We start from the raw sequence: 15,357 nt of genomic DNA on the forward strand, positions 1-15,357 counted from the left end.
GGATTTGTATGCCACCCTCTCTGCCTGTCTCCGTCCTTGCCCTAGGCCTGTACTCTTTTATGTGCCAAGTTAGGGTTATGTCAGAATAGCAGTGCCATTGTGAGCTTGTGTGTGTGTGTGTAAATATATTTATGTATTAAATGGATGCAAATCAGTTTTTATTCAAAATACCAATTTCATTCAGTCATAAAGCAGCAGCTTTAATTTTCTCTTGGACTATTTCACTTTTCTTCCTTCCCTTCATTCTTCCCTCCTCTTTCTCCTTCCTTCCCTCCATCCCTTCTTCCTCTTCCTTCCTCCGTCCCTTCCTTCCTTCCTGCCCTCCCTCTTTCTTTCTTTCTTTCTTTCTTTCTATCTTTCTTTCTTTCTTTCCTTCTTTCCTTCCTTCCTTCCTTGCCTGCCCATCTGCCCTCCTTCCCTCTTTCTTTCTTTCTTTCTTTCTTTCTTTCTTTCTATATTTATCTATCTATCTATCTATCTATCTATCTATCTATCTATCTATCTATTTGATTTTTATGCTGCCCTTCTCCTTAGACTCAGGGCGGCTTACAACATGTTAGCAAACATGTTACCATCAAAGGTATACCGGCATAAAGGTGAAGTCATTTGATCCAAGAAAAACAAAATGCACATATCCATTAGATTTCAATTTTGATTATTAGAGTTGGAAGGGACCTTGTGTTATGCCAGGATCTTTGCTAATGGCCCCTAGTGAGTTAGGAATGCAAATTCAAACACACAGGCCCAGAAGAAATGAAAATAGTTTATCCAAAACAGTTTTGAAAGCACACACTTTTAAAAAGAGCCAAATTTCTCTCACCCAGATAACAGTCCTGGAATGCGGCCAAAAGCAAACCCCCCCCCCAAGCAATTAAGGCAGCTGTGCATCCTCACAGCCACCCCCTACTATGAGTCCACAAGAGTTAGTTAACAGTGAAGTGTCCAAAAAGTCAGTAGAAGTCCTGGAAGAATCCAAACATTAGCAATGCTCTTTCTCCAAACGGATAAACGCCCACACGTGCACTCCCCAACACCCGTCATTTATCACCAAACCCGTTAACCTAATTGCCTCAGCAACAGGTGTTCTCCCTTATCTTCGACGATACCTGCGCAGCTGGTCCCTTCTTGCCATGAGCCTGTGCATATGGGCATCTACCAGCGGATCCATCTCCGAGTCTGACGTCTCACTAATGGGAGCATTAACTGATGGGCTGGCTGCACCAATCTCTCCGTCTGATTCTCCTCCCCCACCGTCTGACCTCGGCAATGAATCTTCACTATCAGAATCTGCTGGCAATAACACCCATCTCTGTGAACCTGAGAATTCCCCTGAAGCAACGTCCAAACTCCCCATTGCAGAAGCTGGCCCAGAGCCAACCACAACACCTTGTAGGTCATCTAGTCCAACCCACTGCTCAAGCAGAAGACCCTACACCATTTTGGACAAATGGTCGTCCGGTCTCCTCTTGAAAGTCTCAAGTGCTGGAGCTCTCACAACCACTGCAGGCATGTTCTGTCCCACTGGTTGATCGCCCCAAGCCAGATGTCCTTCAAGCATCTTCCATCTCTTCAAATCCTGGTTTTGTAGCCACAGCTCAATTCTTCCCCTCTTCTTGCTTTTCCTTCTCTTTACCAGATGAACGTGAATACAGACATGAGGCTAATGGCTGCCAATGAAGCCTTCATGAAACTTGGATTCGTGGTAGGGATGACAAATATTCCGGAGAAAAACTGTGCGGTCCCACAGGTATGTTTTCCTGGAAGGGGAATTTTCCTAGCAGAAGAGTAGACCAGACCAATGGTTATCCAATCTCTTCTTAAAAACATCCCAGTGATGGGGCTCCCATAGCTTCTGAACGCAAGTCGTTCTACTGATTAATTGAACAGGGAATTATAGAATTATATAATACAATTATAGAATATACAATCTAAATATACAATGTATATAGAATATAGACTCTATCTATCTATCTATCTATCTATCTATCTATCTATCTATCTATCTATCTATCTATCTATCTATCTATTCAATTTTTATGCCGCCCTTCTCGTTAGACTCAGGGCGGCTTACAACATGTTAGCAATAGCACTTTTTAACAGAGCCAGCATATTGCCCCCACAATCCGGTTCCTCATTTTACCAACCTCGGAAGGATGGAAGGCTGAGTCAACCTTGAGCCAGTGATGAGATCTGAACCGCTGACCTTCAGATCTACAGTCAGCTTCAGTGGCCTGCAGTACAGCACTCTATCTATCTATCTATCTATCTATCTATCTATCTATCTATCTATCTATCTATCTATCTATCTATCTATCTATCTATCTATCTATCTATCTATCCATCCATCCATCCACCCACCCACCCACCCACCCACCCACCCACCCAACCTACCTACAGGGTGCGTTCGAAAAGTAATCCAATTATTTTTTTTAAAGTAATTTATTGAACAGATTTGCACAAACACTTAAAATTCTTCAAAGTACTGCCCTTGGGCCTCTACACATTTTTTACCAGCGACTCTGCCATGACCGGTCTGTGCCCTGGAAGGTGTCTTTGGAGACCTCTCGCAAAATCTTTGTCACGGTTGATTGGACCTCTTCTATGGATGAAAAATGGGTTCCTTTCAGGGCTGGGAACAAGAAGTCTGCTGGGGCGATGTCAGGACTATAGGGGGGATGGGGCAGCGTTGGCACCTGGTGTTTGGCCAGGAACTCGCAGGATCGTAGCATTGTTCCCCCTAGACCTTTACAATTTTATGCATGGTATGTCTGTATGTATGTCTGGTTTTTATATTAATGGGGTTTTAATCATTTTTAGTATTGGATTATTATTGTACGCTGTCTTATTATTGCTGTTAGCCACCCCGAGTCTCCAGAGAGGGGTGGCATACAAATCCAATAAATGAATGAATGAATGAATGAATGAATGAATGAATGAATGAATGTTGTGACAAGACGTGTTTTTCAAGCCATTTCTCTCCATCTATCCCACGAAACATTATAATTTTGCAACAAGGACTCCAGTTTCTAAAGATAAGATATCAGGCTTTGAAGGGCTGTGTGAAGTTCTGGACCTTGAGTCACTTCTTTTACACAAATGGTAAAAAATTTCACATATGTGTAATGCAAACAGTTGCAGGAAGGTTCTGACCACTGAAGCAGGACAGCTGATTTTCCCAGATGCTTTCTTTATTTTTTTAAAGATTTTTTTTATTTTTTTCCCAACTTTAAAAACATACATACATAAAACCACATATATCTTCAATGCATAACAATATATTCATAAGATCTTTTATATGAAAAATAATAAGATAGTCCATAAACTTCTTTAATCCCAGCAACCGATTAGGTCCCACAGAGTCGGCCTTCCCCGGGCCACGTCGACAAAACAATGTTGTCTGGTGGGACCCAGCCTTCTCTGTGGCGGTCCCGGCCCTCTGGAATCAACTCCCCCCGGAGATTAAGACTGCATCCACCCTCTTTGCCTTCTGAAAATTCCCTAAAACCCACCTAGGTCACCAGGCATGGGGAAATTGATATACCCTTAGCTGTTCCAGTTTATGTATGGTTTGTTTGGGCTGCATGATTGTTTTTTATAAGGGTTTTTAAAATTGTTTTTAATATTGGATTTGTATGTTATGTACTGTTGTGAGCCGCTCCAAGTCCTTGGAGATGGACGGGATGCAAATCTAATTAATAATAATCATCATTATTATTATTTTATTTATTTATTTATTCATTCATTCATTCATTCATTCATTCATTCATTCATTCATTCATTCATTCATTGGATTTGTATGCTGCCCCTCTCCCCAGACTCGGGCCGGCTAACAACAGTAATAAAACAGCATATAATAATAATCCAATACTAAAACATTTAAAAACCCATTATTATAAAACCAAACATACATACAGACATACCATGCATAAAATTGTAAAGGCCTAGGGGGAAAGAGCATCTCAATTCCCCCATGCCTGGCGGCAGAGGTGGGTTTTAAGCAGCTTACGAAAGGCAAGGAGGGTGGGGGCAATTCTAATCTCTGGGGGGAGTTGGTTCCAGAGGGCCGGGGCCGCCACCGAGAAGGCTCTTCCCCTGGGTCCTGCCAAGCGACATCATCATCATTATTATTATTATTATTATTATTATTATTATTATTATTATTATTATTATTATTATTACAACTTTTTCTGTTGGTATTCTATTCAGCTTCCACTTTTGTGCCTACACTATTCTGGCAGCAGTCCTTATATGTATAATTAAATATGTTTCTTGTTGCATTTTCCTGGCAACCTGCCTAGTAAGAATATTTTAGGTTTTAAGTCAATGGTTTCAATATCCTCTCGATCCAGATGCTTTCTTGTTTATCTCCCTCCCTCCCTTCTCATTCAGTTGTGGTTTGTTCGTTTTGATGTGGGACCCTGCCTTCAGTCTCTGACAGACTCTCTGGCCTCACTGGAGAGAAACCAGGAAGTAAGTCGTTTGGCTATTTCTTCCCTTTTACCGTCAAAAGTGCGTGGTCGAGAAAAGAAGGCGCCCAAAATGCATTCCTATTCAGTTAATTGCGTTGTCAGAGAAATACATAACATTTGGATGCCTTACTGCATCAGATGAAAATGATAACTCTCCTTCCTATACCCAGAAACTTCCCGAAACTTCAAAAAATGAAAATAACTTTCAGGGTTCCCATGCCCTAATTAAATCATGAGCCTCAAGCTAAGCATCAAAGGAAATCCAATATTTCTGTTATTTATTAGGAGCTTCACGTTCCCATGTTCCATGTGACGCCAACTCTGACCTCACACTATTTGCAATAGCAATAGCATTTGGACTTATGTACCGCTTCACAGTGCTTTACAGCCCTCTCTAAGTGGTTTACAGAGAATCAGCATAATTGCCCCCAACAATCTGGGTCCTCATTCCAACGACCTCAGAAGGATGGAAGGTTGAGTCAACTTTGAGCCTACTGAGATTCGATCTGCCAAACTGCTGGCAGCCGGTGATCAGCAGAAGTAGCTTGCAGTACTGCACTCTAACAATTGCACCATAGAGGCTGTTTAATAATACCGTAATTTACATCCGAGACTTGACCCTGTTTCCCCCCTCCCCTCCCTAGGATGTGTCATCTGTCACATTTGCAAATGGAGCCATTTCCCTGGTTGTAGAGATCACTCCCCTCCAGCTGCTGTGGGTACCACTGAGAGACGTCCTTGAGAGAGAGATAGCTGGAATGTGCTTTCGTTATTGGCTGCTTTGCTGCTTTGCCCTTGCTGCTTTGCCTACTGAGATTCGGTCTGCCAAACTGCTGGCATCGGGTGATCAGCAGAAGTAGCTCGCAATACAGTGTTCCCTTGATTTTCGTGGGGGATGCGTTCCGAGACCGACCGCGAAATTCGAATTTCCGCAAAGTAGAGATGCAGAAGTAAATACACAATTTTCGGCCATGGACAGTATCACAAGCCATCCCTTAACACTTTAAACCCCTAAATTACCATTTCTCATTCCCTTTTACAATCATTTACTCACCATTATTACTGGTACTCACCATTGAATAAGACACTTAGTGATCCTGATATTTATAAACATAATTATTTATTAACAATATTTTTTTTGTTATTTATTTGCATAAATTATTAGTTTGGCCATGATGTATGACATCATCGGGCAGGAAAAGTGTTGGTTATGACCTATAAAGCCCTTCATGGCACCGGACCAGATTATCTCAGGGACTGCTTTCTGCTGCACGAATCCCAGCGACCAGTTGGGTCCCACAGAGTGGATCTTCTTCGGGTCCCGTCAACTAAACAATGTTGCTTGGCAGGACCCAGGGGAAGAGCCTTCTCTGTGGCGGCCCCGGCCCTCTGGATCCAACTCACCCCAGAGATTAGAATTGCCCCCACCCTCCTTGCCTTTCGCAAGCTACTTAAAACCCACCTCTGCCGTCAGGCATGGGGTAATTGAGATCCTCTTTCCCTCTAGGCCTTACAATTCTATGCATGGTATGTATGTATGTATGTTTGGGTTTTATATTAATGGGTTTTTAATCGTTTTTAATTTTAGATTACTATTGCACACTGTTTTATTGTTGCTGTTAGCCGCTCCGAGGCTCCGGAGAGGGGCGGCATACAAATCCAATAAATAAATGAATGAATGAATGAATGAATGAATGAATGTATGTATGAATGAATGAATGAATAAATAAATAAATAAATAAATAAATAAATAAATAAAACCCGTCGTATGGGGAAAAAAACGCAAAGTATTTTTTAATTAATATTTTTTGAAAAACCGTGATATAGGCTATTCACAAAGTTCAAACCTGCAAAAATCGAGGGAACACTGTACTCCACTCTAACCACTGCACCACCGAGGCTAAGACTAACCACTGCAGCACCGAGATTAAGCTTGGTGGTTAAAGGCATCAGGTTAGAAAATGGGAGTTCTTGTCCAAATGTAGTCAGAAAGTCAGGTGTGTGACCTTGGACCAGTGCTGTCTAGTCATAGCATCACACCATCATTCGTTAAGAAAACAGCAGGAATAAGTCCAGGTAGTTTCCAGGATTCAAAAGTGGTTCAAATGCACAGACATCCAGAGGAAACGAAATCTGAAAAGAGATTTTTTCAGGCTTGATCCCTTTGCTTTGGATTTGTTGCTCTCTTTTTTATTTTTTTTAATAATTTTTTAAAATTAATTTTTAACAAATTTTATATCACACAACATAAAACAGTGCATAGTGAATTGTACCCACCACCCAGAAACACACACATTCCCCACCACCAAATCGGGGGTGTTTCTTGTATAGTCCACTGTTGTGATTCAGCCTGAGGCTCCTCAGGGACCGGCTGGATCTCTGCCGGATCCATGCCCAGAGGAGGAGGACAGTGAACAGGAGGGGGAGGACCAGGCAGACGGGGGAGAGGAACGTCAGGAGGAGGAGGAGGGAGAGCAGCCCGAGACCCCCGGTGGGGGCCTCTCCCCAGCTAGTAGCCTGGATTCATTGGATGAAGACGCACAGGCTATAATAGACATGAGGCAGCGACGAGCAGCTCAAAGACGGGGCCAATTAGAAAGGTATTTCCATCCCTGAATTGGCAACAGCTGGGTTTGGGTCTGGTTCTCCTCAGCAGGGTTGAAAAGGCAGGCCCGCCCTTACAGTCTTGTGGAGAGTTATCAACTGGGAGTCCTGTGACCTTGCTTCGATTCTTGGCGTCTCTGATCTTGGCTTGTGGCCTAGAAGTCTGGAAGACTTGGGGGAGGCGTGGGTTTTATTATCTCCAGTGTTGTTTTTGCCAGCAAGAATCCTGTTTTATTGCCTGGCCTTCGTGAAACCTCTGTGAAGCTTCATCGTGTTCCTGTCTGTAAGAACAGTTTTTGTTACCTGTGTTTGCTTTCCAGTATATAAACTGCCTTTGCTTTTTACCAGTGTGTCTGGTTACTCTTTTTGGTTGGTGTTGGCGTCTGGGGGGACCCAGACAGAACAGATTCCAATTTATTTCTTGCAGCTTGGTCTCGGATTCTGCTCGTCATATATTGTCTTGCCTTGTCCCACCGTCCCATCAGTTGTCCCAGCTCAGTTTCATTATCCGAATTTATCCTTTTATCTATAATTTCAAATTGAATGTGGTCCACCCTGTACCTACACCAATATTGCATTGTCCATTTTGTGGATTTGTCGCTCTCCTATATTGCTTTCTCTAAAATAAAGCATGGTCTTCGTTGCCAGTCAGCTCTGAAGCGCAGTCTGGAAGACTTGGGCATTGTAGTCGAGACACCTATCCTGCCAACATGGGAAAACCAACGGAGTGATTGTTTGGAAGAATCTTCACTCTTGCCGGAGACCACGAAGAAGGGCAGCAAGGATTTCTTGGCGTGCCGAGAATTCCTCCATCTTGTCCCAGACAGGAAGCCGGAGGTAAGGATAATAATAGTAATAGTAATAATAATAATAATAATAATAATAATAATAATAATAATAATAATAATAATAATAATAATAATAATAGAAACATAGAAGACTGACGGCAGAAAAAGACCTCATGGTACATCTAGTCTGCCCTTATACTATTTCCTGTATTTTTATCTTAGGACGGATCTATGTTTATCCCAGGCATGTTTAAATTCAGTTCCTGTGCATTTACCAACCACGTCTGCTGGAAGTTTGTTCCAAGGATCTACTACTCTTTCAGTGAAATAATATTTTCTCATGTTGCTTTTGATCTTTCCCCCAACTAACTTCAGATTGTGTCCCCTTGTTCTTGTGTTCACTTTCCTATTAAAAACACTTCCCTCCTGAACCTTATTTAACCCTTTAACATATTTAAATGTTTCGATCGTGTCCCCCCTTTTTCCTTCTGTCCTCCAGACTATACAGATTGAGTTCATTGAGTCTTTCCTGATACGTTTTATGCTTAAGGCCTTCCACCATTCTTGTCGCCCGTCTTTGGACCCGTTCAATTTTGTCAATATCTTTTTGTAGGTGAGGTCTCCTGAACTGAACACAGTACTCCAAATGTGATCTCACCAGTGCTCTATATAAGGGGATCACAATCACCCTCTTCCTGCTTGTTATACCTCTAGCTATGCAGCCAAGCATCCTACTTGCTTTCCCTACCGCCTGACCGCACTGTTCACCCATTTTGAGACTGTCAGAAATCACTACCCCTAAATCCTTCTCTTCTGACGTTTTTGCTAACACAGAACTGCCAATGCAATACTCAGATTGAGGATTCTTTTTCCCCAAGTGCATTATTTTACATTTGGAAACATTAAACTGCAGTTCCCATTGCATAATAATAATTCCCATAACAATAATCATAATCATAATCACATTCGCAATCACAATCACAATCATAATCATAATAATTTATTGTTATTGCTATTATTATTATTGCTATTATTATTATTGCTATTATTATTATTGCTATTATTATTATTGCTATTATTATTATTGCTATTATTATTATTGCTATTATTATTATTGCTATTATTATTATTACTATTATTATTATTGCTATTATAATTATTATTATTATTATTGTGGCAGAAAAAACAATTGCTGCCAATCTGCCTTCCATTGAGGACCTGTATACTGTACGAGTCAAAAAGAGGGCGGGTAAAATATTTACTGACCCCTCACATCCTGGACACAAATTGTTTCAACTCCTACCCTCAAAACGTCGCTACAGAGCACTGCACACCAAGACAACTAGACACAAGAACAGTTTTTTCCCAAACGCCATCACTCTGCTAAACAAATAATTCCCTCAACACTGTCAGGCTTTCTACTAAATCTGCACTTCTATTCTACTAGTTTTTCTCATCATTCCTATCACCCATTTCCTCCCATGTTGACTGTATGACTGTAACATGTTGCTTATATCCTAAGATTTTTATTAATATTGCTTCTTCATTGCTTATTTGACCCCTATGACAATCATTAAGTGTTGTACCACATGATTCTTGACAAATGTATATTTTATTTTATGTACGTTGAGAGCATAGGCACCAAGACAAATTCCTTGTGTGTCCAATCACACTTGGCCAATAAAAATTCTATTCTATTCTATTCTATTATTATTAATTAGATTTGTATGCCACCCTTCTCCGAAGACTCGGGTGCGGCTCACAACAACGATAAACAATGCAGTACAAATCCAATAACTCAAACTAAAGCTAAAAACCCACAATCATTTAAAAAAACAGTCAATACTACCCAATCCTAACCACACATAAATCCTACTAGCCAAAAAGGGGATACATGAATTACAACCTACAGTGCTTGGGCTGTGCTTTGCTGACTCATTCCCAGGAGGAACCGCACTTGTGATTGCTTCCTGGGGAGAGAACCTTCTTAGGAAACGAAGCATGTGACATGTGGTTGCGCAGGAGTTTTGCAACAGCGATTGTTTTTGAAAAAAAAAACACCCCAAACCCTGAGCCTCTGGAGGATATCAGCATGACTCGGCTGGAATCCCCTGTAAGTCAACTCCTGTTTTGAACAGGCCTTTTGTTACTCCAAACTGGCCCCGCGATCCCCGAGCAGCGTGACTGATGCATAGCGCTGAGTCTTTTTTTGAACAGATGAACAGAATTGGAAGGGTCCAAACACACCTCCACCCCTTCCTGCCTGCTGCCCACCCCTGCCTGTAGCATGTGTCAGCAAAGCAGTGGAAGTGATAGAAGTGATACAAAGAGTAGTAGATGCTTGGAACAAACTTCCAGCAGACATGGTTGGTCAATCCACAGTAATTGAATTTAAACATGCCTGGGATAAACATCCATCCATCCTAAGATAAAATACAGGAAATAATATAAGGGCAGACTAGATGGTCTTTTTCTGCTGTCCATCTTCTATGTTTCTAACGAAGTTGTTAAGTAAATCTGGCTTTTCCATTCACTCTTGCTTGCCAGAAAGTCACAAAAGAGGAAAAGGTGACCCCATTGCAACAAGTGAGTTGCCAAACAAGTTGCCTGGGGGCTGTTGGGGCCTGGATGGGTGTCAACAAACTCAGACTCAACCCAGACAAGACGGAGTGGCTGTGGGTCTTGCCTCCCAAGGACAATTCCATCTCTCCGTCCATTACCCTGGGGGGAGAATCATTGACCCCCTAAGAGAGGTTCCACAACTTGGGCGTCCTCCTCGATCCACAGCTCACATTAGAGAAACATCTTTCAGCTGTGGCGAGGGGGGCGTTTGCCCAGGTTTGCCTGGTGCATCAGTTGCGGCCCTACTTGGACCGGGAGTCACTGCTCACAGTCACTCCTGCCCTCATCACCTTGAGGCTCGACTACTGTAACGCTCTCTACATGGGGCTACCTTTGAAAAGTGTTCGGAAACTTCAGATCGTGCAGAATGCAGCTGCGAGAGCAATCATGGGCTTCCCCAAATATGCCCACGTCACACCAACACTCCGCAGTCTGCATTGGTTGCCGATCAGTTTCCGGTCACAATTCAAAGTGTTGGTTATGACCTATAAAGCCCTTCATGGCACCGTACCAGATTATCTCAGGGACCGCCTTCTGCTGCACGAATCCTAGCGACCAGTTAGGTCCCACAGAGTGGGTCTTCTCCGGGTCCCGTCAACTAAACAATGCCGCTTGACGGGACCCAGGGGAAGAGCCTTCTCTGTGGTGGCCCCGGTCCTCTGGAAGCAACTCCCCCCCGAGATTAGAATTGCCCCCACCTTTCGTAAACTACTTAAAACCCACCTCTGCCGCCAGGCATGGGGGAATTAAGATTTCTTCTCCCCCTAGGCCGTTACAATTGTATGCATGGTATGTTTGTATGTATGTTTGGTTTTGTATATTAAGGGATTTTTAATTCGCTTTTAGTATTGGATTATTATTGTATACTGTTTATGATTGCTGTTAGCCGCCCCGAGTTTTCGGAGAGGGGCGGCATATAAATCCAATAAAACTTGAAACTTGAAAAACATGTGTGCCATGGCCCTATGCCGTTTCTGATAAATGGCTGTCCAGTTTTTTCTTGAAAGCTTCCAGGGATGAAGCTGTAGAAGGCAACTTTTCCCCCCATTGGTTGATGGTTCTCACCGTCCGAAAATTCCTCCTTATTTCTAGGTTGAATTTCTCTTTGTTCAGTTTCCAACCATTTCTCCCTTAGACTCTCCACGATTGACCTCTCCAGGTTCCTAAGAGGCCAGTAAGGGGCGCACATAAGTGCACTGGTGTGCCTTTCGTCCCCTGTCCAATTGTCTTTCCTTTCTCTCATATATCATATATATTTTCTTCCTTTCATATATCTTCTCCTCTATTTTTACATATTATCTTTATATATATCACTTCATGTCTATTCTCTTCCATATGTATTGTGTATTGGACAAATGAAAAAAATAAAATAAAATACTAGCAACCTACATCACAAATCATAACATCAAATTGAAATGACAAACTGTAAACATCGATTGACACGAACTAATGTGATTAAAAATAATAATAAAGAGAACGTGGCTAAATTCCAGGCAGGCAAGAAATTAGCTGGGACCAAAAGGACATTGGAATAAAAACCCTTGACTTTTAAGCTGGAGTTGGGGTTGTGCACAAGAATGGATTTTTCTTTCATTTGTGGCTGTTGGGTTAAGGCTGAGGTTTCAGCCTCCAGGGTTTTCTGCTGGACCAGAATAGAATCGACTTCCTCCATTAATGTTGACTCCTTGTCTTGTTTCAGGCAATGGCCCATCAGCTCTTGACGGTTTTCAGCAGCTACTACGTCAGGCTCTTAGTCAGTGGTCAGCTTCCAGAGGTCCATACGGAGCAGCATAAAACTATTGGCCAGAAGCCTTGTCTTTGCCAGTTTGTAAAAACTACACTGCTGGGGAAAGAATTCTCTGGATTCCAACAAAGGTGGACATTGTGTTAGCAGCCAAGGCTTTCAATCGTGAAAACACTGAAGAAACCAGAAATCTGAGAAAATGAAGAACTGTTTGCATTGTTCTCTATACAAAAGAACCATGCCTAAAAATATTTTTTTGGGGGAAATGTCTGCGCCTTGTTCTGGGGAGAGATTATACATTATATTTGGACCAGGCTCTACGGCTGAGTGATGTATTGTTTCTCTACTCTTTGGATTGTCATACCTTGTTGGTTGCGCAGAGTCGTGACAATGAGTTGGCAGCCGTATCAGTGCTGGGAAGAAAAGAAAGGAAGGAAGGAAGGAAGGACGGAAGGAAGGAAGAAAGAAAGAGAGAGAAAGAGAAGGAATGAAAGAGAGATGGGAAGAAAGAAAAAATAGAGAAATAAGAAGAAGAGAAAGGAGGAATGAAGGGATAGAAAGCAAAAGAAAGAAAGAAAGAAAGAAAGAAAGAGAGTAGAAAGAGAAAGAAGGAACGAAGGGAAACAGACAAACAAATAAATAGAGAGAAGGAAAGAAGGAAGGAAAAGAAAAAAGTAGGAAAAGGAAAAAAGGAAGAAAAAGAAAGTAGGTAAAGAAAGGAGAATTGAAGGGAAAGAAAGAAAAGGATGGAAGGAAGGAAAGAATGTAGGGAGGGAAGGAAAGAAAGAAGGAAAGAAAGAAGGAAGGAAGGAAAGAAAGAAAGAAGGAAAGAAAGAAAGAAAGAAAGAATGAATGAATTTCCCCAGGAATGAACAAACATCTTTTTTAGCTGGATTCTGGAAACTCAAGGAACAGCGTTGTGGACTGAAATTTTAAAGCTGTTGCGGTGTCTTCCTCAGATCAACTCCTCTGACTTAAAAGACACGTGGAGTGATTCATAGCCGGTGAATCAATTTCTAGGAAACCCCTTATTCCTCGATTGTATTCCCACTTGTCTCCCCTTAAATCTGCACAGTCATCCTTTCTCACTGTCTCCTGTTGACCCCAAAGTGATGATAAAGCATCATGCTACTCCTGGGGAGATCGACTCCTTTCTATATAAGGCAATCTCTTCCACTTTTAACAAACTCCTTGGGATAGAAGGAAGGGCAGAGCCCGGGTGAGGGGTCAAAAATGAAGGACAGGGAGTCCTTTGGCTTACAACCTTTCATTTAGGGCAGTGATGGTGAAACATTTTTTCCTCGGGTGCCGAAAGAACGTGCATGTGCACTATGGCACATGCACGAGTGCCCACACCCATAATTCAATGCCTGGGGAGGGCGAAAATAGCTTCCCCTGATCCCCGGAGGCACTCTGGAGGCTGGAAATGGCCTGTTTCCCAACTACTGGTGGCCCTAGTAGGCTCGTGTTTGGGCCCTCCCCACGTTCCAAAAGCTTCCCTGGAGGGCAAAAACGCCCTCCCCCATCCCCATGGAGGCTCTCTGGAAGCCAAAAATGCTCTCCCCGAGCCTCTGTGAGACCCAAAAATCAGCTGGCTGGCACACACATGCACATTGGAGCTGAGCTAAGGCAACGGCTCAGCAGATAGGGCTCTGCGTGCCACCTGTGGCACCCGTGCCATCGGTTCGCCATCAGTGGTTTAGCGGCGGTTCGAAATGACAACGGCACTGAAACGAAAGGGACGCTTGCAATGAAGGGCTGCTCATTTTCAGTGCTACCGCTGCGTTCTCCGAGACCGGCGTGGGCACGTCCGGTGCAGGCACGCGCATGCTTCGGCGCAAGATTTGGCTTCTGCACATGTGCCACAAGCAAAAAGGGTGCTTGCACACGTGAGATTTTGCCCATTTTCAGTGATTTCATGGCTTCCGTGCATGCGCAAAAGCAAAAAAACTGCCCCAAACAGGCAGAAAAGCAAAACATTTTTGCAAAAAATAGGCGAACTCTTGCACGCAAGAGCATCCTCGTGCGAGAATCTCATGCGGAGGGTGTGTGTTCATGCGCCAGGGATGGGCAGCTGCATGGGCATCCTGATTTTTGTGGCCCCATTTCGGGTGCAGCCCACCACTGGAGGTATGGCCGTTTTTCAACCTTATGAAAGGTTACCATGCTCATATAGTGGAAAGTCAAAGGCTTAGCAACTGGCTTGTATTTATAACAGTTGTACTGCTCCTGGGTCATGTGACTGCCCTTTTTAACTTCCAAATTAGCTTTTAACTTCCAAGCAAAGTCAATGAGGGAAGCCAGATTTGTTTAATGGTGACTCAGTTCACTTAACAACTGGAGTGATTGGGTAATAACAGTGGCCAGAAATATCATAATGTGGGACATAGCTCACTTAACATCTGTCTCGCTTAGCGATGTTTGGCTCACTTGTGACCAAGTCAAGGAGAAGGAAGGAAGTAAGGAAGGAAGGGGAGAGAGGAAGAATGGAGAGATGATGGAAGGGAGAGAAAGAAAGAAAGAAAAGAAATAAATAAATAAATAAAAGGGAAGGAAGGACAGAGAGGAAGGAAGAGAAAATAAAAGAAAGGAAGAAAAAGAAAGAAGGAAGAAAAGGAAGAAAGAACAGAAGAAAGAACAGAAGGAAGGAAGGAAAGGAGAGAGTGGAGCAAAGGAATAGAAAGAAAGGAAAAGAAAAAAGGAATGAAGGAAAGACAGAGGAAGAGAAAGGAAGAAAAAGAAAGAAATAAAAAAGGAAGAAAAAGAGAAAGGAAGGAAAGGAAGAGAGAAAAAAAGAAAGGAAGGAAAGAAAGAAGGGACAGTGGAGGGAAGGAAAAGAAAGAAAAAGAAAGAGAAGGGAAAAAAGAAAAAAGAATGAAAGAAAAATAAGAATGAGAGAAAGAGAAAGAAAGAAAGAAAGAAAAGTGGAAGGAAGGAAGGAAGGAAGGAAGGAAGGAAGGAAGGAAGGAAGGAAAGGTGTGTCACTCCAGGGCTCCTTAGTGAATTTACCGCAAGAGACTGATACAGCTAACCATCAAAACTACCGCATTTTATCAATGCTTTGTCTTCCCCACCCTCTCTTTTATCTAACTGCCACCATCTCTGATTGGAAAAAAAAATACAAACCGAG

General features: G+C 42.5%; 1 protein-coding gene across 1 annotated transcript in view; it reads left to right on the top strand.

Annotated features, from left to right (window-relative positions):
• Positions 1 to 13,073, top strand: part of TMEM268 (transmembrane protein 268) — a 38,812-nt gene extending 25,739 nt beyond the window's left edge. The window contains exons 7-10 of the mRNA XM_070759601.1: positions 1,637 to 1,747; positions 4,390 to 4,470; positions 7,722 to 7,910; positions 12,183 to 13,073. Of these exons, the coding sequence (XP_070615702.1) occupies positions 1,637 to 1,747; positions 4,390 to 4,470; positions 7,722 to 7,910; positions 12,183 to 12,374 (573 nt within the window). The 3' untranslated portion in view covers positions 12,375 to 13,073. The remainder of the gene's footprint in view (positions 1 to 1,636; positions 1,748 to 4,389; positions 4,471 to 7,721; positions 7,911 to 12,182) is intronic.
• The last annotated feature ends 2,284 nt before the right edge of the window (positions 13,074 to 15,357 follow it).

The sequence above is a fragment of the Erythrolamprus reginae genome, chromosome 8 (genome assembly GCF_031021105.1).
Source record: "Erythrolamprus reginae isolate rEryReg1 chromosome 8, rEryReg1.hap1, whole genome shotgun sequence".
In the NCBI taxonomy this organism is placed as follows: Eukaryota; Metazoa; Chordata; class Lepidosauria; order Squamata; family Dipsadidae; genus Erythrolamprus; species Erythrolamprus reginae.